The 25512-nt window shown below is 42.7% G+C and overlaps 1 protein-coding gene and 1 pseudogene across 1 annotated transcript in view; one reads left to right on the top strand and one right to left on the bottom strand.

The window, feature by feature from the left end:
* The first annotated feature begins 10296 nt into the window (after window positions 1-10296).
* On the top strand, window positions 10297-21072 carry LOC125357898 (annotated as a pseudogene).
* A 3152-nt stretch (window positions 21073-24224) lies between these two features.
* The window catches only part of Shcbp1 (SHC binding and spindle associated 1), a 32448-nt gene continuing 31160 nt past the window's right edge, over window positions 24225-25512 (bottom strand). The window contains exon 13 of the mRNA XM_048354750.1: window positions 24225-24595. Within this exon, the coding sequence (XP_048210707.1) occupies window positions 24270-24595 (326 nt within the window). The 3' untranslated portion in view covers window positions 24225-24269. The remainder of the gene's footprint in view (window positions 24596-25512) is intronic.

The following is a 25512-nucleotide window of genomic DNA, read 5'->3' as shown; positions in this document are numbered from 1 at the left end:
ATTTTTCCGTACTCTCTCCCACTCTCTTTCCCAAGTGATCAGACATCCTCTTACCTCAGCGGGGTCCTCTGCCTTCATCCCAGGTTTTCAGGTCCCTGTTCGGGCGCCACTTCTGCTGAGCCAACCAGCAGTGAAGAGGGAATCCTGATTGATGGGGCGAGGATTAAAGAAAAAGAAAGATAGATAAGAGAAAAAAGACAAGAGACAAAAGATGGGGTTCAGGAGATCTGCATCTCAAGATTGTAACTCAAGACTGCAGTCAAGTTTATTCTTAACTTCCAGCTTATATGCAGTTTTGGAACCAGGGAATAGCATATAGTTGCTAAAATTCAAAAACACAAAGAGGCTTTGAAGTTCGCAAGCTCTGATTACAGTAAATACAGGATGAGGTCGATTAACATAGGAATGTACTCCAGCGGACATAGTAAGGCGGACATAGCAAAGGACATAGCAAAGCAATTTCGGATAGTGGCTGTGAACAAATGTCCTTGCATCTAGCATATCCTGGTAATAACAACACAGCCAGAGGTCAGAATGAATTTAGGCTGCGAGTTTGGCTCCTAACATACACATACCCAAAAAATATAAGGTCAAGGAACACAGAGAAAGGAGCTTGCCTACTTGACCAGGAAAGACAAGGAGGTGTTAATAGAAAAGGTGACCTTGAACTACCTCTTCAAGAATGACCACATGTTCATTAGGCTGACAAGGCTGATGTTGAAACTTTTTCCAGAGAAACAGCATGTAATTGGCTCAGAAACATGGGAAAGGTCTTGCCACAAAAGAACAATATGGAGCACTTTTTCATAGGTCTTTTGGTCATTCTCATTTCCTCATCAAAGAAGTCTCTTTTTAAGTCTTTAGCCCACTTGTTGAGGGGGCTGGTGGTCCTTTGAGGCTTTGTTTTGGAGCAATTTAACTTTTTTAGTTCTGCATATATTTTAGATATGAGGCCTTTGTCCGTTGGATGGCCGGTAAAGATCTTTCCCCAGTCTGTGGGCTTTCTGCTTATTGAGTGAGCTATGTCCTTTGCCCTGCAGAAGCTCTGCAGTTTGACGCAGTCCCATTTGTCCAGCCTTTCTTTGATTTGTAGCATTTCTGGGCCTTTATTAAGGAAGTTTCGTCCTGTGCCAAGGAGACCAAGTGTTTCTCCTACTCCTTCTTTTAGTGTTTTCAGGGGAATGACATTGCCCAATTCATAAGGAAATGAAAGACCATGGAAAAAATTATACTAAGTGAAGTGAGCCAGACCCAAAGAAACATGGACTCTATGGTTTCCCTCATAGGGAATAATTAGCACAGGTTTAGGCTAGTCACAGCAGAGGATCACAAGAGCCCAATAACTATGCTCTTATGAATGCATAAGATGATGCTAAGTGAAATGAACTCCATGTTATGGAAATGAGTGTTATATCACTGTTGTAATTACTTTCAATATGCCATGTGAAACCGTAGCTTCTTTTGTTGATGATCCTCTTGTATCCCCTTCCTGTGGTTGTAACCACACTATCACTGTATCTCGTCTGAGTACCCTGAATACTGTATATACTGGTATTAGAACTAGGGAAGTGAAAAGGAATATCAAAATCGAAAGACAAAGAATAAAAAGGCAAACGACTCTAAAAGCAATACTTGCAAAACCGTTTGGTATAAACCAACTAAAAAACTCATGGGGGGAGAGGGATTGGGGGGTAAAGAGAGAGGAGGTAATGGACAGTACAAGAAATGTATCCAGGGCCTAATGCATGTAACTGTAACCCCTCTGTACATCACTTTGACAATAAATAAGTTATTTTCAAAAAGAAAACGAAATGTACTCATTGCTTTACATATCAAACTGTAACCCCTCTGTACTTGATTTTGACAATAAAAGAAAAAAAGAACAATGTGTCCAATTTGAGAATGGAGCAAAGGAGAGAGATTATTAGCAGCTTTGGCTACAAGTTTGTTAGGATCAAACTGTGAAGAACTTGAGTGTCAGGCTAAAGACGTTCTCAAGATTTGAAGTGGGGAGCCTACTGCAGTGTTCTGGGTGAGCCACGCAAGTCCTTGCCCAAGACTTGAAGTGCTGTCTCTCCCCACAGTCTGCATGTTTACTCTCCCAGCTGAGGTGAACACTCTGGATCACACCTGCAAAGCTACATCCATCAGGACCACTAGAACCTCCGTGTGACTGTGCCCTTAAACAAGGTCAGTCCTCAACTACTTCATGTAGTATGTGTGCTGCCATAGTGAGCACAACTACTTCATCTAGAAGCAACAGCTCACCTTCCTTCACAAAACCCTCTCTTCCCTTGGCGTTAGGGTTTTCTCCACAGGTGGTCTTCTAAGTTTCCCTTACTTTTTTTCATCATATCCCCAACACCAAATATACAGGAATCCCAAAGTTTAGCCCTGTGGGCCTGTGGATTTTCTCACAACTTACTGGAAGGCCTCAGTCCTACAGTTTTATATACCTGATCAAATTTAATTTTATAGCCCATCTTTCTAGACGGAACTACACATTCTTTTATCCAACAACCTACTCATCAACCTTCTGGGATGTTCCAAAAATATCACTCACTGGTTCAAAACAGCATCCACCATGAACCTTCACTCACTAGCTGGGTACTGGTAGCTCACACCTGTAATCCTAGCATTCAGGAGGCTGACCAGCCAAGGTAGGAAAATCTGTGAGACTCTTATCTCTGATTAACACCAAATAGCTGGAAGTGAAGCTGTGGCTCAAGTGGTAGCACCAGCCCTGAGTGAAAAAAAGCCAGTGAGAGCATGAGGCCTCCAGTTCAAGCCCCAGCATCGGCACAAAAATAAATAAATGAAAATAATAATAAACCCATCTCTTCCTTCAGACTTTCTCACTTGAGATAGCTGCTTAGATCAAACACTTGGGCATCTTCCTTTAGTCTTTTCTCTCAAATGCATCCCACATCCAATCTTGTCAGCATGTCCTGTTGACTATCTTCCAAATAAATCCAGAATCTTCCCTTGCTCACCATGTCACCTGCTCCCATCTAAGCCATGTAAATACCATTTGTTTCACATGTCCCAAGTGATTGCTCTGCTTCCACCCCAATTCTCACATACAGATTCCCCACATCTATCCCTCGTCTATTCACCAAGCCATAAGCAATTGTACACTACACATAAATCAGGTCATGTCACCCCATTCAGTTCTCCAAAGGCTTTCCATCTCCAAATACATATCAAGGACATTGAAAGTGCTTTCCTGTCTCCACACCATCGTCCATGTTCAATTTCTTCTCTCCCTTCCCTTGCTGTCTCCACTTCAGCCATACTGGTCTCCTTCCTAATTCTTTTTTTTTTTTACAGTACTAGGGCTTTAACTTAGCCACAGCACTATCCCTTAGTTTTTTCACTCAAAGCTAGTCCTCTACCATTCAAGTCATACCTTCCTTTATGGCTTTTTGCTGAATTGGTGGAGATAAGCGTCTCAGGCACTTTTCTGTCCAGGCTGGCTTTGAATAGTGATCCTCAGATCTCAATGTCCTAAGTAGAGGACAGGCATGAGCCGCCGGCACCTCAGCACCTCTTCTAAGTCTTTAATATTATCTTTACACCTCTACACCTTTGTATACACCAAACATTCTATTCCTCCCAGTATGCCAATTTCTATATGTCTCCTTTCTTTCCTTTCCTAGCCTTCAGTCAAATGTCACATCCCTGGCAACCTTTTCAATACTGAAGCCCACTCCCAACACACCTTCCATCCCTTTCCTCACTTTCATCTGTATAGCACTTGCCATCATCCAAACATTGTATACTTCACTAATTGATTTGGATTACTACCTCTATCTAGAATGCAAATTCCAGGAGAGGAGAAGGGACATTTGCTTTTCTTCACTGCTTTATGGACCAATGCATAAATACGCAGGAAAGCCAGGTGCTGATGGATCATGTCTATAATCCTAGCTACTCAGGAGATCTTAGAATTGTGGTTCAAACCCAGCCTGGACAGGAAAGTCTGTGAGACTCTTACTGCCAATTAACCACTAAAAAGCCAAAAGTGGAGATGTGACTCAAATAGTAAAGTGCTAGCTTTGAGGGAAAAGCTCAGGGACAGTACTCGGGCCCTGAGTTCAAGCCCCAAGACTGGAAGATAAATACATAGATCGAGAGAGAAAGAGAGAGAGAGAGATTGTTATGTGGTAGACAGATATAGATAATAAATATACCTAGATAATAGATATAGCTAGTTTAGAGATAATATAGATGATAAAGATAAATATATGATAGAGATAGACAATAAATATAGATGCTAGATATGTGATGACTGGATTAAGATAGATTTAGTTAAATGATAGACAGATATCAAACAGCTGATAATATAGATAATAGACACGGCTAGATGATAGGTGTAGATAATAAAGTAAATAATGATGGAGATAGATAATATAGAAGATAGTTAGATAGGTAGCTTTGGATGAATTCTGGTAGCTTCAAATGGAGTTGAGTGGAGGACAAAGAGGCCTGCTTTTCCCACTGAAGTGGATCTAGTGGTAGAGGAGGTGAGGAGTTTGTACAGAGAAGGAAGGAGAGCTTGTGTATACATGGCTTCCCTATCCTAAAACAGAATGATCTTCAAGGAGAAAAACCAAAGGCAGCCTGTGTTACAGCCTCCATTCTGACAGAAAAGGAACAAGCCTCTGCCAATCTGTTCCCCAGATCTGGCAGATGTGTTTGCTGCAGGGAAGTTCATTTGGGAGGAGGGAGTATGGTTCACCGAGGGTGGGTGTTGGGGAGAAGAAGGTATCTGGATTCTGGAACCTTTTATTAAAGCTTGTTTTCCTTGTCTGAATCTTCTAGTTCCTGTGTTTCTTACAACATTCACAACTCATTCCCAGTGTGCCAACAAACCCCATATGTTTCCATTCTCTCCTTATCTTTGAAGCCAAGATAAGGTTGAAATGAGTGTACAACAAGAGATCTGTAACAGAACACACACACACAGATACACACACACACACACACACACTTTAGGGAAAAAATGTTTTATTCATCTTTGTGTTTTTTTTTCTTTTTTGCCACATGTAACACACATTTTTATAAAGGAAGCACTCAGAAAAGTTTCTCAATTGAATATGTATTTCCTTAAGACAAGGAAAAAAACATTTGTATGTGAGGAAGGCCTTCATTTATAAAGTTCGAAGTAGCTATAGTTCAGACAACGGGACTCTGAGCAGAAAAACTGTCTCTAGCCATATTCAAAAAGCAAGCATCTTCCTCTCTCCCCATTCTCTCACTCATTTATTCATCTAACACACTTGCATTCATTTGTGAACTTGAGGAGCTGCCCTCTGCCAGGCACTGCTTTGGGTGCCAGAGACATAACAATAAGTAGGATAAAGTGCAACTCACAGGCAGTGAGGGAGAAACCTATGAATAATAATGATAGTGCTGGGTTCCATGATTCTCTCTTTTACTGACACTATTTCATTTAGTATAAATCTCAAATTATAATATGCCAACAAATAATCTGGGAATATGTATGCATATATGCTGGTATTAGGGCTTGAACTCAGGACCTGAGCCTGATCTCTTAGCTTTGTTGTGCTTTAGGCTAGCATTCTACCACTTGAGCCACAGTACCACTTGTGGCTTTTTCCGTTTATATGGTGCTGAGGAATACATGCTAGGCAAGCACTCTACCACTAAGCCACATTCCCAGACCATAGCTCTGGCTTCTTAACTGGTTAATTGGAGCTAAGCATACCATGGACTTTCCTGATTAGGCTGGCTTCAAATCTGAACTCTCATCTCTCAGCCTCCTGAGTAGCTAGGATTACAGGCATGAGCAAGCTGTGCCCAAATCATCCAGGAAATTTTTAAAATGCAGATTCGGATTTCATATTTCTGGTTTGGCATCTGGAATTCTGCATTTCTGAGAAGTTCCCTGGTGATGTCAAAGGGCTTAGAACTCCACTTTGAGTATTAAGGATTTAAACATTCTAGCAATTTATGTGTAAGGGCTCTCACTGTCTTCATTATAGAGAAGGAAATGAGAGTGTGTAGGAGGTTGCATAGTTAATCTACCGCATTATGGACTACCTATATTTGACCCACTGGATCATAAAGTAGAAAGAACAAAAAACAATACAAAACCAATCCAATCGGCAAAACAGATCACTCCAGGAGCTCCAAGACACAATCAGGAAGCCCAATTTAAGGCTAATAGTAACAAGGAAAACCTAGATAAAGTCAATGGAATAGAAAACTTAGTTAACAGAATACTAGCTGAGAACTTCCCAAATATCCAGAGGGATAGGCCTATCCAGATACAAGATGCATTTAGAACCCCAAACCAACCAGACCAGAACAGGACATCCAACTGATACATTGTGGTCAAAACAGGATCAATAGAGTACAAGGAAAGAATCCTTAAAGCTGCTAGGGAGAAGAAAATAATCACATACAAAGGAAAACAAAATAGAATTACCCCAGACTTCTCAGCAGAGACCTGGAATGAGGTATGTCACACCCTAAAGAAAAATAACTATCAACCAAGAATACTGTACCCAGCTAAACTCGCATTCATAGCTGAAGATCAAATAAAAGACTTCTACAGTAAGGAAAAACTGAAACAATATATCTCCACCAAACCAGCTTTACAGAAAATCTTCAAGGATGTAGTACACATGGAAAATAATCAAGACCACAATACAGACCGAGAAATGAACCCTAAATAGAAAACCGGAATATTAGATCAAGAATGGGGAAGACACAGCTTTTAAAAAGATAGCTATAATGAAAGGAACAAACAATCATCTCTCAATCCTCTCAACATTAATGGACTTAATTCTCCAATTAAAAGACATAGGCTCGTAAGTTGGATCAAGAACCAAAATCCATCTTTCTGCTGCCTCCAAGAGACACATCTATCAAGCAAAAGAAAACATCCTCTAAAAATGAAAGGCTGGAATAAAATCTACCAAGCAAACAACCCCCATAAGCAGTCTGGAGTTGTGATCCTAGTATCAGATAAAATTGACATCAAATTAAAAATGGTAAGAAGAGTCAAAGAAGGTTACTACATACTAATAAAAGTATCTCTCCTACAGGAGGATATAACCATCCTAAATATCTACACCCCAAATATGGGAGCACCCAACTTCATCAAAAAAACATTGATGGACTACATTACAATAGACGGAAGCAAATAATTAAAACCAAATCAGAATTAAATGACTTAGAGTCAAAAAAATCGAAAGATTCAACAAAATGAAGAGTTGGTTCTTTGAAAAAGTTAACAAGATAGATATACCCCTACCAAATCTGCTGAAAAAACGAGGGCAGCAGACCCAAATAAAGATCAGAGATGAAACAAGTAACATCACCACAGAAACAAACAAAATTCAGAACACAATAAGGGACTATTTTGCAAACCTTTACAACAACAAATTCGAGAACCTGGAAGAAATGGACGATTTCCAAGAAAAAATTGATATCCCCAAACACAACCACGAAGATTTAAACCTTCTAAACAGACCCATCATATACAGCATTGAAACAGAAATGGCAATAAGAGATCTCCCATCCAAGAAAAGCCCAGGTCCAGACGGATTCACAGCAGAATTCTACAAGGCTTTCAAAACAGATCTTACACCAATATTTCTCAAACTCTTCAATGAAATTGAAAGAGAAAGTTCACTACGAAACACATTCTATGATGCCAGTATAACCCTCACCCCAAAACCAGGCAGGGACTCATCACAGAAAGAGGACTATAGACCAATTTCCCTGATGAACATTGATGCAAAAATTCTCAATAAAATTCTGGTATTAGAACTAGGAAACTGAAGGGGAACACTGAAATCGAGAGACACAGGGTAAAAAAGACAAACAACTACAAAAGCATTACTTGCAAAATGGTTTGGTGTAAATGAACTGAACAACTGGGGGAAGAAGGGAAAGGGGGAAGGGGAGGGGGGAATGAGGGAGGAGGTAACAAACAGTAAAAGAAATGTATCCAATGCTTAACATATGAAATTGTAACCTCTCTGTACATCAGTTTGAAAATAGAAATAAAAAAGAATGATATTCTGCCATTAAAAATAAAAAGAAGGGGCTGGGGATATGGCCTAGTGGCAAGAGTGCCTGCCTCATATACATGAGGCCCTGGGTATGATTCCCCAGTACCACATATACAGAAAATGGCCAGAAGTGGCGCTGTGACTCAAGTGGCAGAGTGCTAGCCTTGAGCAAAAAGAAGCCAGGGACAGTGCTCAGGCCCTGAGTCCAAGGCCCAGGACTGGCAAAAAAAATAAAAAAGAAATAGAATGAAGAAGGATGCCTACTGTCTGTACTTCGCCCCCCCCCGCCCCCACAACCTCATCAGTGGGTCGTAGGATATTATGCAAACTTGTGACAAATAAAGGTATATATAGCTAAGGCCTTTGCTGAAATAAACAGAGTTGTGCCATCCACCTTCTTCTCCATCTCCTTCATCATCAATCCCCTGGCCCCTTGGAATCCTTGTCCCTGCTGTGGCTGGCCCGCGGCAACTAAAATCTGAGGATCACTATTTGAAGCTAGCATGAGTAGGAAAGTCCACAAAACACGTATCTTTAATTCACCACCAAGAATCCGAAATTGGAGCTCAAGTGGCAACATACTGGCCTTGAGATTTAGTGACAGTGTGCAGTCCCTAATTCAAGCCTCAGGACTGGAACACACACACACACACACACACACACACACACACACACACACACACACACACATAGAAAAAATGTGTGCCTATGAATTGTGAAAGTGATGTTGCTATTGATGGGTTTTGAGATATGGCAGAGATATTCATTTAAAAGTGTATGTACTGGGCTTGGTAGGTGGAATTTTCTGAGGTATGGAGAAATGTCTCATGGAATTTGGGGGTAAGTTTAAACAACAGGAAGACATTTGCTAATGGGGAGAAGGAGAGAGGGATAATGGGGAATGAAGGGGTTATGGAACACATTCATTTTTCTTTGTTTCTTTTTAAATAAGAGATACTTCAGTGCATGTATTATCTAAGGAGGAGAACTAGTTGAAGCATTAGAGGCAAAAGGGGGCACACTTGAAGGATTGATGGGTGTGGATCTGTTGGGGATTCACGCTACCCTTCCCCCAGCCCTGGGGCAGTGTAAAAAGCTAGCCACTCCCATCCTCCGGCTTTAACCAGAAGAGAAGTCCCCGCCCCTGGGGGCCATCATGGTGACTGAGCTCCCAGAGACCCGGCTCTTGGGAGGGCTGTGGTCTCTGCCCACAGAGGAAGTTTCATAACATCACCTGATGGGCAGCCCAGCTCAACCAATCAGGTAGTCACCCCAAATCCCTCTCCTTCCCGCCTTTGTCACCATAATAAATTCTTCTGCCCTCCCTCTGGACGGGGAGACCGGTAGACCACCCAGACCGACTCCCTGGAATTTCTTTCCTGCATTGGACACGTGAGGGGGGCTGATGGGGACGGGGATTTCGGCATTTCTCCTCAGCTCAGTGACATCCACAAAGATACGCTTTATTCCTTCTGCTGGCCAGAGGGGTAAAGCCGAGTTTCTTTCACAATTTGGGATCAGGTGTTGGGGTCCATCTTCCCCCCTAGATGGAAGGGGCCTGATGCACCTCCCCCAGCTGGGGAATGCAGCCCTTCCATCCTCTCTACATTGGAATCCGGAGAAACCGGTCGGGCAGAGAGACCCCCGACTTAGCTGGCAGCCAGCCTGGCGCCTACCAGCCCCGCCCTGGTTTGGCGCACTCAGAGTGACGTAGCCCCTTGGAGGTCAAGTGACCAGCCCCTTGGAGGTCACCTGACAGCTCGTGGCCTATGGGAATCCTGGCCAACCCCCTTCCCCTGATCATCTACCCTTGCCCCTCTCTCAATAAAGTTAGTTCCCTCTCAGAAGCTGACTCCGTGGTCCATGTCCGTAGCTCCCAGAGTAGGATAGCGGTCACATTGCCACGCGGGTCGCGCGCAGCCAGGACGGAGACGCCCCTACGTCTCACCCCGACAGACCTGCAGGCCGAGGGTTGGGGGAGAAGACGATACGAGGGTAATAAGAGAGAAAGGAATAAGCATTTGAGCCGGAGCAGAGAAAGCAGTCCCCACATCAGGCATCCCCCTGGGAGATAGGGGAAAGGAGGTCCCGAGCCCCCAACATCTGGCGCCCGAACGCAGGGTGGGCAGAGGAACACACGGCCAGGAATTTCGGGGTTCAGTAACCCCACAGACTTCGCTGAGTGATTGGGTGCAGAGGAGAAAGTGCCCGCACAGAGGGGCGACAAACGAATAGAGAGAGAACAGGGATGGGCTTGCGGAAGCGGCACTGGAAAGAGTTGGCCCGCCATGGCAGCTTCATGCCAGGCAGGGCGGAGCGGGGCGCACATCCTGCAGAGACGAAGCAAGGGAGCACTGCGCAGGCGGATGCAGCTCCTGGAGTGGGTGCCACCATCTGGCCCGGGAGCCCCGCTCACCTGGCGTTTCCAGGTCCCGATCTGCGGACAGGTCGCGGGGCAGGTGCGGAGGACAATCTGGGGCCCGCGCAGCCTTGGGCGGTGACAGCGCAAGGCGTTTGCAGCCACCAGGGCCGGCGCCCTGCTTGGGTTTGCGAGTGGTGGCATGCGCTGGGCCCCGGCAACATGGCCACGGCAGCGGAGTCAGTCTGTATTGTTACCTTTGTGCTGTTTTCCCGCCGCTGCCGCTGGGCGGGGCCGAAGCCTGCTACTGGCCTGTGAGCTCAAACCCCACATTGTGCAGCTGCTGTGTTTCTCTCTCTCCTGACAAATAGCTTATGGGTGAAATTAGAACAAGGAAAAGCCTCAAATTTTTTCAACTAAAATGAAATATTGAAAAGGGAAACAAAGAGTTTTGATACAGCAATAAATAATTTGGTTGGATTTCCTATAATTACCAGTTCAAAGATACCAAAAACTGGAGGAGTTTTTTCTGGATAGATGGAAAGTTTGCTTGTCTGATGTGATTTTTAAAAGCTGCTTTGAGGGCTGGGAATATGGCCTAGTGGCAAGAGAGCCTGCCTCGTATACATGAAGCCCTGGGTTCAATTCCCCAGTACCACATATATGGATAACGGCCAGAAGTGGTGCTGTGGCTCAAGTGGCAGAGTGCTAGCCTTGAGCAAAAAGAAGCCAGGGACAGTGCTCAGGCCCTGAGTCCAAGGCCCAGGACTGGAAAAAAAAAAAAAGCTGCTTTGAAAGACGCAAAGAAAGGTTTTCTGCTCATGTTATTGATGTTTGTTAAGCTTGGAGATTCAGTTAAGTTCTGCTGGTTGTTGGCTAAATCCTGTTTTCTCTAGCATTGGCCACGTGGCAGGCAATAGATTCCTCCATCTTGGTTCCCTCAAGGTTCCAAAAACTCTTGAAGGTAGAGTCCCACCCATCCCCCAGGTGATGGGCGTGTCAAATTCCTAGAGGCAGAGCAGGAACTTGGAGTCTCCAGCTCCCGGTAACCCTGCCCCCACTCTGAACTCTGTAACTTTGGCCTTGCATTTCAAAGGTGCCTTGCAATTCAGATGCTGGAAGATGAAAGTGTTTTTCTGTGAGCTTGCTGTCTGTGTTCATGTCCTGTCTCCCTTAAGCTCCCCACAGGAGCTAAACTGGTTTCTCAAAATGTGGCTTCTCAGATAACCTGTGAAAATTTTGGTTTACTGAAAAAGTTTTTTGTTGTTGTTTTTTATCAACCATGTGGTTCTATTATGGGCAAAATAATACCATTTGCCACTGGAATTCCAGAAAACTTAAATGGCCAATCAAAAAGCAATTTTAAGAGTGCTCAAAGTTATATGCATTGTCTGTGTGTGTCTGTATGTCTGTTTGTCTGTTGGTAAGATTTAAAAGCAGAACAAAATAGGTTTTCAGCCCAATGTTCAGGTGCAAGCAAATATGTCTAAGAAAAACTCCAAAAAGGTTCAAATATACAGCATGTGGTATAAGTACAATGGTATAAAACCAGTGTGCTATTCTTTATATTCAGTGTGTTAAAAGTCAAGTGTACATCTAGTCCTGACAATTCTTTGGCATAAATTAAGATTTTGCCTTCCCATTTTTCTCTCCTGTGTTCTCATAAACTCTCAAGATCAAGAAATCGGAATCATTTCATACAAATGTGACTATTAACCTAAATTTTCCTAGCCCAAAATTAAACATTTTGTTTCCTAGGATGCAGGTCCAACGCGTGTGCTAACTGTCTGTTCCCAAGCTACCTGGTTTCACTACTAACGATTCCTTGGTGTCTCTCTCTCTCTCTCTCTCTCTTGCATTGGAAACTGCTCGAACAATTTATGAGCCCTGTGAGGATTTGAATAGTCCTATCCTAACAGTTACTCCATGTTAAATCATCATAGTTATGTTGGTGGCCACAGAGATAGCCATGTGGATTGTGTGATTAAGAAAATCCTTTTACCCTGCTTCAACCAGAAGGGCATCAGCCTACAAAAGCCAGAAATGTTGGGGGATTTTAAATATCAACCAGTCTGTGTAGAAATTTTGCAGGCAACCCAAAACGAGATGTGACAGTCTATCCAGAGATGCGACTGCAGCCTTGCCCAGATCTCTCCATCACATGGCATAGAACCTGCTAATTTGGGGATGAAAGACGCAGCCACTGCTAAAACTGAAAATTCCACACTTCTTTAACCCTTTGCTCCCGGTTGTCATTTATCTGTGTTCTCTTTCACATGCCAGTAAAATCAAATGGCGTGATTCAGATTGATGGCACATAGATCTCATGTTCTCTAAGTGTTACAGCAAAACTTTAACAAGCAGTTTTTGGTCAGCTCTCAACAAGTTACAAATGAATTATCTCTGTTGTTTTCCTTGTTGCTCCAATTGGAAATAAAAAGGGCTTTTATATCTAAACTCCTTGGATGCAGTTCAAAGCCAGCCCAGGCAAAAGAAAAATCTCTCTAAAATTCCACCTCCCAGTTAACCATCAAAGAGCCAGATTGAAAGCATGGCTCGAGAACCAGCAAAAGGCTGGAAGTGGCACCGTGACTCAAGTGATAGAGCACTAGCCTCGAGCAGAAGTGCTCAGGGACAGTGCTCAGGCCCCGAGTTCAAAACCCATAAATGCGATGGAAGCATGCCATCCCAGCAACAAGCGCTGGAAGTCCTGGGACTTAGCCAGTCCAGGAGACAGGAATGTCGAGTGGAGTGAGAGGAGAATGGTGTCATATCCTAAACGGAGCTGCCTTGTCTTGCCCTTTCAAAATGGATCAGAGCCGGGAAATAGAGAGAGGTAATACCTGTCCATTTTTCTTTTTATCTGCCAGTTGTATATATGTGTGTATATATATAATATATTTTATATATTTAATATTTAATATATTATATATAATATATAACATATAGTATATATTATATATTATATATATTTAATATTTAATATATTTATATATCTATTTTTTTTTGCCTCTGACTGGCTATGCCAAACCGGTTTTCTATCACTAAACACTTCTTTCAGTCATTCCTCCTTACCTGCTCATTTTACAATTGGATTTATGCTCCAAATGGAACTTTCCTGGCTTATAACCAGGGTATGTTCTCTGCCATTCATGTTAACTAGCCCTATAAACTTATCAGTCTTTTGCCTGACCTTTTCAAAAGTCTTGTTTAACAGAATAACATCTCTTTCTGAGATCACCACCTGGGAATTTGCCATTCATAGCTGTCACCCTAACACAGACCTGAACCCTGGAGGTCCGAGCCCTGGAAACTTCCCAAGATGCAGGAGTTGGCCAGAGGAGACCATTGCACCCTCTGGCCCTAGTGACCATTCTTGTGGTAATGATGGGAACTTTTTCCAGCCACACTGGAGGGTGCCAGGCTGACCAGGGGCCCTTGATTACGTTGCCCCATTTAGCAGAAAGTAGCTACAGAAGAAAAGACCTTCACCCATACTCCCTGCCTGGTGCCCGCCGGTGTCATAATTTTAAAAAACAAAAGAGAGGGAGTAGCCCCCAGGATTAATTAAGGATAGTTATGCTTATATTAAATATCTTAAAAAAATTTTAAATCATCCCAAATCAGTGTGGGATGGAACATTGTATGTGCCTTTCCAGACTGGAAAACTAAACCCAGAGCACTTGCTCTGGAGAAATGTCTTGTTGCTTTATCTAGGAAAACAAGGACCATACTGGATTTCTTCTGCTCTTCCAAGAGAATATAGGAAGCCCGCCTTCACACAATGCCGATAGCGGTAGGAGACAGCCAGTTTTCTTTCCCTGTCTGCCTTCTAGACTTCTTGAGTGTCTCTTGTGGCACGATTTTTGCCATGGTGATATTGCCACGGCTTTGCACAGGGACTGAAATAGGGAATTGCACTGTTTCTCCCTTGCCTTTCACCCTGCTGTTAGGGAGCCCTGTTGGAGGGAAATAGGAGCTGAGGGTTTGACACTCAACCTCAATGTTTCATGATAAAAAAATGTTTTTAAAAAGTAAGAGCAAAGGTTTAGCGCCTTTGCCTCAATGTTTATGAAAGAAGGAATGTTTTACTAACCACATGTGCTTAAGTTACCAGCTACTGTGAACTACCAGAGATGCCAAAGTTTCAACCTGCCTCTACCTCACCGCCAAAAGAGGAATAATGCCCGCATTATCTTGAATGATGCAGAAACAAGCTATGAACCCCAACTTCTCTGGACTAAGCCAAGTGGATGGTCACTTTACCCCTTCATTTTTGTGGAAGGGGCCCCACATATATATTTTATGTCTGCATTTGACTCGTGCCTACATATGCCATGTGTTTATAGCATCCCCTGCTAATTTAAAAAAAAAAAAAAAAAAAAAAAGCAGATGTTGGGGATTCACGCTGCCCTTCCCCCAGCCCTGAGGCAATGTAAAAAGCTAGCCACTCCCATCTTCCGGCTTCAACCAGAAGAGAAGTCCCCACCCCTGGGGGGGGCGAACACGTGCATACCATCATGGCGGCTGAGCTCCCAGAGATCCGGCTCTTGGGAGGGCTGTGGTCTCTGCCCACAGAGGAAGTTTCATGACATCACCTGATGGGCAGCCCAGCTCAGCCAATCAGCTAGTCGCCCCAAGTTCCTCTCCTTCCCGCCTTTGTCACCGTAATAAATTCTTCTGCCCTCCCTCTGGACGGGGAGACTGGTAGACCATCCAGACCGACTCCCTGGAATTTCTTTCCTGCGTTGGACACGTGAGGGGGGCTGATGGGGACGGGGATTTCGGCATTTCTCCTCAGCTCAGCGAAGTCCACAAAGATACGCTTTATTCCTTCTGCTGGCCAGAGGGGTAAAGCTGAGTTTCTTTCACAATTTGGGAGCAGGCATGCCCCTGGGAGATAGGGGGAAGGGGGTCCCGAGCCCCCAACATGGATCCTGGAAAAACTGAGACTCAGAACAGAGATAGAAGGTTTGCTTTGGACAGCAGACTAGAATGATCCAAAATTAACTATGAAGGAAATCCAGTTTTTTTTTTTTTAATTTTTATTTTTTGGCCAGTCCTGGGGCTTGGACTCAGGGCCTGAGCACTGTCCCTGGCTTCTTTTTGCTCAAGGCTAGCACTCTGCCACTTGAGCCACAGTGCCACTTCTGGCCATTTTCTGTATATGTGGTGCTGGGGAAACAAACCCAGGGCCTCATGTATATGAGGCAGGCACTCTTGCCACTAGGCCATATCCCCATCCCGGAAATCCAGTTTTGATGATACTCTTTCTGTGGTTTTTAAGAGCAATTTTAAATGGTTAGAAGTCACTTATATTCAGGCTCTCTCTCTCTTTCTCTTTTCCTCTCTTTCTCTTCCTTTTTCTCCCTCTCTCTCTCATTTTCCTGCTTACTTGCTTACTTTATAAAATTCCCAAGTTGTACCATCATTGTGTGCCTTGCTCACAAAGCTGCCTCTTTTCACAGAGCTTCGAAACTGAGGCTTGACCACCAATGTGCTTTGTCGGCAAAGATCTAAAAGTTCTTTTCTCCAACATTGACCACGTGGTGGATATTGGGTTTAACAGGCATCAGCTCAGGCGCCATTATGCCATGCCACGTGTTCTCTATTAGTGTGTTTGTGTCCTCCTGCCACCCCCCTCAACATGGCATCCCACTGGAGTTTATCAAAATATGATTTCAACATTTGATAATCTGAAAATTGTTGTTTGCTAGCAAAATTGTTTTTCTAACCGACCACGTGGTTTTAAAATATTGGGCAAAAAAAAAAGTCATTTACTATTGGAATTCCGAAAGAGTCTACTACTGAAATTCATTTTTGCATGCTGTAAAACCTATGTGCACAGTGTGTATGTCTGTGTAAATGTCATTTGTTAGTATGTCCATCTAGCTATATATCTGTGCTAAAACTCATCACATCTACTGAGTTTTGTCATTGCAGAGTTCTGGCAAGTATTTGGTCAGTTCTTGACAAGGTACAGGTAAGCTCTAGTCCCCTTGGTCTCCTTGTTGTTTTAATTGGAAATCAAAAAGGGCTTTTGTGGCAAAGACTCCTTGGATTGCAGTTCGAAGCCAGCCAGGGCTGAAAATCTCTAAGCATGGCTCAAGAGACTTATCTCTTACCAGCCAAATGCCGGAAGTGGAGCTCAAGTGGTAGAGCACTAGCCTCGAGCAGAAGTGCTCAGGGACAGTGCCCAGGCCCTGAGTTCAAACCCTGTGAATGCCATCGGGGACAAGCCATCCCAGCAACAAGCACCTAGATCCCTGGGACTCAGCCAGTTCAGGGAACAAGGATCATGGAGAGGAGTAAGAGGAGAATTATGTCAGATCCTAAATGGAGTCACTTTGTCTCGCCCTTTCAAAATTAATCAGAGCCGGGGGATCAAGAGATAGTAGCTTGTCCATCTAATGTCCATGCCTGAGTATAAGAACTGTCCAAGTCATCCAATTTTTAATTTTGTGCCCTAAACCTGTCCTTTTGCCTTAATTTTTTTTTTTTTTTTTGCCCAGCCCCTGCCTCATGAGACTTCTTCCAGGCTTCATTCAAGGATTGGCATCTACCACCAAGGGACCCTGCTGCTCGCCTTCTCCAGGAGAGGCCACATTTCTGCCTTTTACCCCTAATGCCGACGCCCCTTGCCAGCAGGAAGCAGCCAGAGAGAATCTTCGTCCTTTTTCATTACTATTAAAAGGCTGGAATGTTAGGTCCTCTCCCTGACGGCTACATGCAGATGCCCCCACCTCATTAAGTCTCCACCCAGTTACCTGGGTAACCTGCAGACCTGGAGGCAGTTACCTCCCCTTTCCCTGAGGTCACCTCCTAATCCACCTGGCCACACCCCTTGCCCCTGCCATAAATAAAGCAGGGCTGGGTGGGGGTCTCTCTCTCTCTCTCTCTCCTTTCTCTCCGGCCATGGGTCATCTTGGCCACAGGCTAGCAGTTCTGTAATAAACGTTCTCTCCTGCCTGAATACCGCGTGGTGTTCTCCTTTACCGGCTACCTACTTTAAAAACCTAACACTTGCAGGTTATTTACCATTAAAAGAAGAGAGAATAGGCCTGATCAAGAATTGGCATTTTCTGTGACATCTGTGAGTAATAAATAGCTTCTCAGGCTCATTTATGTCTTCCCAGTTGTCATCCAGCAAATGAACATTTCTGTAGGACACAGCTTCCCCCCGAGAGCTGCCTGCTGCAGCTTAGCTCTTTCATAGCTCTACTCCTGTCAACAACAAAAAAGATCAAAAGTGATTTATATTCATAGCTATTCATTCTCTTACCAGGGCTGTACTCAAAGCTTTCTGAGGGAAGTTGGGTTTTATTTTATCCTCTCTGAATTATTAAATCTGACTGTAAATCAAAATCATCACACTTCTACATAGCACTCTTTCACGTGTTAATAAATATCTAGATGAGTAAAAAGAGACCATAGGGCTGGGAATATGGCCTAGTGGCAAGAGTGCTTGCCTCACATACATGAAGCCCTGGGTTTGATTCATCAGCACCACATATATAGAAAAGGCCAGAAGTGGCACTGTGGCTCAAGTGGTAGAGTGCTAGCCTTAAGCCAAAATGGAGAGTGCTCAGGCCCAGAGTTCAAGGCCCAGGACTGGCAAAAGAGAGAGAGAGAGAGAGAGAGAGAGACCATAAAGAATGAAGCTAGAGTATTGTAGCTTTCGTTCATGTTCATTGTCATTTGCACAGACATTCATTAGTATCTAATTTTTAGTTCTATTATTTTCAAGTGTATTTATCAGTAAAAATCAGCTGGTAGTTACTATTAAGATAGCAAAATGATCAACAGGTAGCTACCAGAATCCAGCTCATTTTTAAAAATAGATATTTTTGTTTTGTCTAAGTGAGAAGATTCTGTAGAAAGCCAAAAATCAAAATTATGAAATATTATAAAAAGCCTAACTAATGACAAAATCTCTTTAGCCCAAAGGCAGATAACAATAACAAATAAATAAAATAAAGTATAAGTAATGTATTATATACATATTATATAATGTAGAGCACTAGGAAATGAATGGTTTACATTCTATTGTTAGTGCTATCACAAAATTAGCATCTTGGATTGCAAAGCTCCATAATTAATTTCCAGATCATTCTACCATCAAATATACCATCATTCCCTGAGATCTATATAATTGATGAGCATAATTACCATAATTCACCCCAGTGATATGCATAATGACCCTGCATAATTACCATACATCGACTCTAGTATATAGGTAATTGTTCAAGGTAACTAGCATTACCTCTCAAGATGTACCTAATTGGCCCATCTAATTAGCATAATTCACACTCAGGCTAGGCATAAGTTACCCACCTAATTTGAATAATTCACCTGTGTGGGATAAGTATAACTTGATTGCACTATTATAATTAGCACCCAGGATATGCCTAATTGATTAGCATAAATATGGCAATTAGCCCCCAGGGTACCCCTCATTGGCCTGCATAATTAGCAAAATTTGCTTCTGGATACAGGTAATTATCCTGCATAATTAGCATACTACCTAAAGATATACCTTAATCCTCTCAATAATTAGCATAATTACCTTCCAGCTTATTGTAATTTGCCTACATAATTATCATAATTTGCCCACCAGCTATGCATTATTGGCCCACATAATTAGCATATATATCCCCTGGGTTATGCTGAACTTTTCCACATAATTATGAAAATTTACCCACAGTATATGCCAAATTTTTCCACAGTTAACATAATTAGCCCTTGTGGTATGCCTCTTTGTACCACATAACTAGCATAATCAACCTTCAGGATAGCTGTAATTGGTCCACATAAGTAGCATAATTGGCCTCTGAGATCTGTGAGGTTGCCCTGCAGGATTAGCATAATTAGCCCCAGGGATATAGCTAATTGGTCCGAATAAGTAGCATATTTAGCTCCACCGTTAAAGTGATTGTTCTGCATAATTAGCATAATTATCCCCCAGAATATCCCTAAATAGACCGTGTAATTAGCATAACTTCCCTTGAGATATGCCTAATTGTCCTGCATAAATAGTATATTTTGCCCCTGGGATCTGGATAATAAGCTCACAAAATTAGCATAACTAAGGCCCAGGATATGTGAAATTTATACACCTGATTGGCATAATCATTCCCCTTTATCTGCATAATTCACCCATGATATGCCTAATGGGCCTTTATAATTACCATATTATGCCCCCAGGATATGCGTAATTGGTCAGGGTAAGGAGCATAATTACCCCTCAGGATATGCCTAAGGTTGAAATTTGCAGAACACAGATTACAAATCATGTCATCTCAATGAGCCTATTGAAGCTAAGAATATCAGCTGCTAAATCCTAAACCTTTGATATTAGCCAAATGAAATGGTATAAGCTCACTCTGATGTGCAGAGCAATGTGATTCTAACACTGGGAATATCAGCTTCTAAAAAACCAACTGTTGATGTTCGCCAAATGTATTCTTACTAAATTAATTGAGATGCTGAGCAGTGTGTACCTAACAGCATTTATCTGATGGTACTATTTTGGAACAGAGGACTTGGACCTTTTGAACAAATTGGCCTATTGAATAAAACTAGGAATATCAATTTTTATGAGTTCTAGACATATTGAAAACATTTCCTTTATTTAACCAAAGGAGAATAGCAAAGGTTTGCTTGGAAGAGTCCTGTTCTCTTCACAACACAAATGGCAGGAATTATTCTTTGAGACTTTGTCTTCCCTTTGTGTTTGACAGGCTGGGCAGGCAGGAGGGAGGTCAAGGGCAGCACTACGCAGAGGGAGCCGAGCTGGTGGAGCCATCTTGGGCGTGGTGAGGAAGGAGTGGGAAAGCTGTAGCTGTCTCCGGGGCTTCTGGGAGGTGGCACCAGGCCAGGGATGGGCACCCTGCTCATCAGCAAGACCAGAGAAGCATACCCAGAACACACCATGAATGCCTTCAGTGTCATGCCCTCGCCCGGGGTGTCGGCCACTGCAGGGGAGGCCGGCAATGCCACACTGTCCACCAGCTGGTAGAAAACACAGACGAGACCTCCTGCATCGACGGCGAGGCCCTGCACATCAGTTCCAGCGCACTGAGGCTGCCCACACGTGGAGACCTCAACCCCCTGGTGTCGGCCACCAGGAGTGGGGCAACCATGGGAAATGCCGACCTGCGCAAACTGGCCGTGAATGCAGTGCCCTGCCCCCGCCTGCCCTTCTTCGTGCCCGGCTTTGCTCCTCTGCCCCGCTGGGGCAGCCAGTGGTGCCAGACCCTCACGGGGCCCGCGCTCACCCAGTCCAGTTCGACGACAGAAACAGGATGGTCGTCCATGACCCCCGTCACGCAGCAGCCTGATGGCGGCCACCATCTTCCAAGGCCACACGTCCAGGAAAGAGGCGGACAAGTAGATGCTCAACGTGCAAGACACGAGCAGCAGCTAGTTCGTGGAGTGGATCCCCAACAACGTCAAGACTGCTATGTGTGACATCCTCCTGTGCGGCCATAGGATGTCGGCCGTCCAGGAGCTGCCCAAGCGCATCTCCATGTCCCGGGCAAGGCCTTCCTGCACTGGTACACCGGCCCGAGGGCACAGACAAGGCCAAGAGCAACATCTACGACCTGCTGTCCAAGTACCAGTGGTAGGTATCAGGAGGCCACTTATGATGAACAGGAAGTCTGAAGAAGAGGACTTGGTTCAAGAAAAGGCTTAAGACTTCAAATTGCTGGCAGTGCATCTGGAGTGCCAGAGCCTGCCGACTGTGTCTCAAGTGAATGGGGCTGTCCTGAGCTCCTGTCCTGCAGCAGGTCCTTGCAGTATGTCACCATGCTCTGCTTTGTCCCTCAGGAACTCACCCACAGTGAGAGGATTGTTTTAAAATCCTATTTACATAAACAAAGAAGCATACAGTTTTCTCCAATATTATAAGCATAGTGTGGGGCTGGGAATGTGGCCTAGTGGTACAGTGCTTGCCTAGCATGCATGAGGGCCTGCGTTCCATTCTTTAGCACCACATAAACAGAAAAAGCCAGAAGTGGTACTATGGCTCAAGTGGTAGAGTGCTAGCCTTGAGCTAAAAGATGCCAAGGAGATTGCTTAGGCCCTGAGTCCAAGCCCCAGGACTGGCGGAAAGAAAGAAAGGAAGGGAGAGGGGAAGGAGGGGAGGGAGGGAGGGAGGGAAGGAGGGAGGGAGGGAGGGAGGGAGGGAGGGAGGAAAAAGAAGGAAGAGAGAGAGAGAAAGAGAAGCAAGAATAGTAACTTTGAAGGGTATTTCCCCTTGTGACAAGAAAGTCCTATCCTTCTGGAGCCCAAGATGACTGACTGTAAAGTGACTAGCAGGGAATGTCTCAGATCAAAGGGCATATATGCAAACTGTGGGAGCACTGTTGGAGGCTGGATGTTTGTTTTTTAATTCACAAGCACAGCAGAAGCATGTTTTAAGTTTCCTCTTAGCAGTTCCAAAAACTGCTGAGAGATCATTTAATTTCAGGTGTATATGTTCTCCTTTTCTGGGAAAAGAAGCTGGTAAAATACCCATATTCTAGATTGGCTCTGTAGAGGGAGATTAAAGAAAGTTGCATGCAAAACACTGATAAGCATCTAAGCATAATTCTACTTATATCACTTCATAATTCCATTTGTTGTTATTTGTTCCTTTCTAAAATAAAAAAAAATAGCTTTTAGGAAAATTAACTTGATTTTTTTTGAGTTGGAATTGGCACTTGAACCGAGTCCCTCAGATTTGTGGAGCAAGATGAAGTCACACTAAATCTTGACTGGGCTGACCTTGAAACCCATTCTGCTCTCACCCTCCTGACTTGGTAGGATAGCAGATATGAGCCATCAGGTCACAGGCTACAAGTAATTTTTTTCCCAAACATTAAAAAATATTGTTTTTCCTACAACAGCACGTGGGAAAAAAAGAACATTTTTTTTCTGAATTTGTAAAAAGATAAAATATGCTACACTGGCACCATGACCCATAATGAGTTTGGAAAATGTGACAAGATTCACCTTTACTATTTCATCAGTATAATTTTAATCAGTAAGTATATTAATGTTACATAGTTTTTTTAAAAATAAAATGTTTAAAAGTTGTATTTTACAGTATGAGATAACAAGAACAATACAGTTGTATAAATAATCATACTGACCATCTAAGAAATAGGATCAGAACATTACTGTGGTAAAAAAGAAAATACTTTAAAATCATTCACATCAACACTGGAAATGCTCTATGTATACACAGGTTGCAATCAATACCTCTCATTTCTGTGTCAAATTTGTTATGCTCTCTACTGCTGTTTTGACTGCATAGTTCAGCATAAAAATGCAAAAGAATAGTAAGTCTCATTAGGGAAATTCCAATTCATAGTGCTTATTGTAAGACAAATACAAAAATACTGTATGGAAACAGAACTGCTACAAAGACAACTACTGTAGAAGAACAGTACACATGACACCTTTTGCATTTTTATACACACGTCTTGATTATGTGCCTTTCTTCCTCCTCTTTGAAGTGCTAGGTTAATGTGCATTTACTCTAAAAGTTACTAAGAAAGCAAGATTTTCTAGATAAGAAATTGCCAATTATTTCCTAGTTTGGTTTGTACAGCCTGTCTTAAAAAGAATGTTTTGCAAATGAAGGCCTAATATCTGTCATCTACAGAGAACTCAAAAAAACCCCTCCAAATCCAGTAAACCAATTATTAAATGGACAAGTGAGCTAAAGAGAGACTTCACAGAAGAAATAAAAATGGCAAAGAAACATATGAGGACAGTAAAGGAAATGCAAATAAAAAACAACCCTGAGATACTACCTCACCCCAATTAGAATGGCCTATTCCCTGAACTCAGGCAACAAAAGTGCTGGAGGGGATGCGGAGGAGGAACGCTTCTCCCCTGCTGGGGGGAGTGTAAACTAGTACAAGCACTCTGGAGAACAGTATGGAGGTTCCTCAAAAAATTCAGCATAGAAATAGCCTATGACCCAGCCATACCACTCCTAGGCATCTATCCAGAACAAGATCCAGGATACCACAAAGACACCTCCACATCCATGTTTATTGCTGCACAATTTACAACAGCCAAAATATGGAAAAAACTCAGATGCCCCACTACAGATGAATGGATCCAAACAATGTGGTACCTGTACTCAGTGGAATTCTACACAGTGATTAGAAATGATAAAATAATGTTGAGCGAGACAAGCCTAGAACACAGAGAACAAAGGTGCATGGTCTCCCAGATATGTGGATATTGGGGGGTGGGGGGACAAGCAGAGATCGTGTCTGTAAAATAAAGTTCTTTTCAAAATGGTATTTCTACATGTGTTGATCAATGTCTCTAAAACCAAACAATTACTAAATAACATAAAAATGTCTAGGATAGACCTATCAGAGGATCACAAAAGCTCAACAGCTATGTACATATGGTTATATAAGATGAGGCTAAGCAAAATGAACTCCAAGAGATGGAAACAGGAGGATTTTATTGTTGTCGTTATTTTTAATGTACTAGGTGAATTTCCTATGGCGTATCCCCTATGGTCACTGTATATGATTTGATACACTGAGTATTATATATGTTTATCTGAGCTAGGGAAGGGAAAGAAAAATGAGGAAGGGTGTAACAAATATGACAAGAAATGTACTCATTATGTTATTATGTAATTGTAACCCCTCTGTACATTACCTTGACAATAAAATTAAAAAATAAAAAGAATGTTTTGTGTGCAATACTTGCAGAAATCAAATCTATCTCTTTCACTCAAACCCAACTGAGTATACCAAATACAACCTATAGTCATGAAGTAGCAGTGATTCTCAGGGCAATGTGTGCAAGATCCAATGTTTTGTTATATATTTACATCATTGTAATCAGAATAGAAATGTGCCAAAACTCCCTTTGCCATTCCACTTAAACTGGTTTCCCATGATTGCAACAAACATCTCCTGTGACATTAAGTTGTCATCAGCTTGTGTAATGCCTAATTCACTCAACCTTTTCTTCCTCATCTGGCCTTTCTGTGTGGATGCAGCAACGATTTCATTTACAATTTCATAATTCCCCTCAGCCTGTTCAGAAAGGTCAGCTCTTGCAGGAAGTTCCATTTTGCCAGTCGTACACTGAATCAGCTCTTCTAGATCAACCCTAGTAGTGGCATCTGCCTCTACACTTATCTTCAGTTTCAGTGCTTTATTTTCTAAAGAAACAAATTACAGGTCAAAGTTAAAAACACAGGCTAGCCTACAAAAACACAATCTGTTAGAGCTTTCAACGTTTCAGCCATGGATTCTTGCTATATCTGGGTGGAATTTACCAATTTTCTACAGTAAGAATTATGATAAGTAGCTGTTTCGTTCTTCATACCACAGTCTCCTGGCATATAGGATCACCAATTTTGAACTTTTTGTTTACATTCTTCATCCTAGCATCTCATTCACTCAACAGATATTGATATTTACTCAACTTGATATTTCCTATTGGCTAAATTCTGCATTAGGAAATAAGATGCAAAGATTAGTAAGACATTGCTAAATGAACTTTCAATCTAACAGCTAATTCTAGGCAGGCCCTCAATCCTTGCCCTCTGGAAGTACTTTCAGGATTGTTCAATGGCAAAGGATTTTTGCATTGTGAATTTGCAGTCATCAAGTCTACTGATCAGTTTCCTCCAGCTGGTTGCAGAACAAATAGTCCAATTCCAGGACAAGAGATTTTTCTCTTAAGAGAAGTCTCTGATGCTAAGATGGATGGGATACATAACACATGACAGTGTGTCAACATGACCCTCATGGAAGAGGAAGAAGATAAGAGACCTTAGTCCTACAATCTAAAGATATGGACTGCCAGTTACTAACTTCCACCAGAGCTTTCAGACAGTCCCACCCATCTGACATCTCACTTTTGCCCTGAAAGCCTGTAAGGTAAAATTTTCTAAAGGCAGAAGTACAATGAATTCTGAAAAATGACAAGAATTACTTGTTTAACTTTCCAAATCACTCTAATGCTTAATTACTATATGACTGAAATTTAATAATGATCTAAATCATGGTTTCAAATTCACAAATTTCCACTAAGCTATCTCAACCCATTCTGTTAAGAAAGGCAGGCAACAGG

Source organism: Perognathus longimembris, chromosome 10 (genome assembly GCF_023159225.1).
Source record: "Perognathus longimembris pacificus isolate PPM17 chromosome 10, ASM2315922v1, whole genome shotgun sequence".
NCBI classification, from domain to species: domain Eukaryota; kingdom Metazoa; phylum Chordata; class Mammalia; order Rodentia; family Heteromyidae; genus Perognathus; species Perognathus longimembris.
Note: the sequence above shows the minus strand (reverse complement) of the source record. Positions and strands in the feature narration are given on the sequence as shown.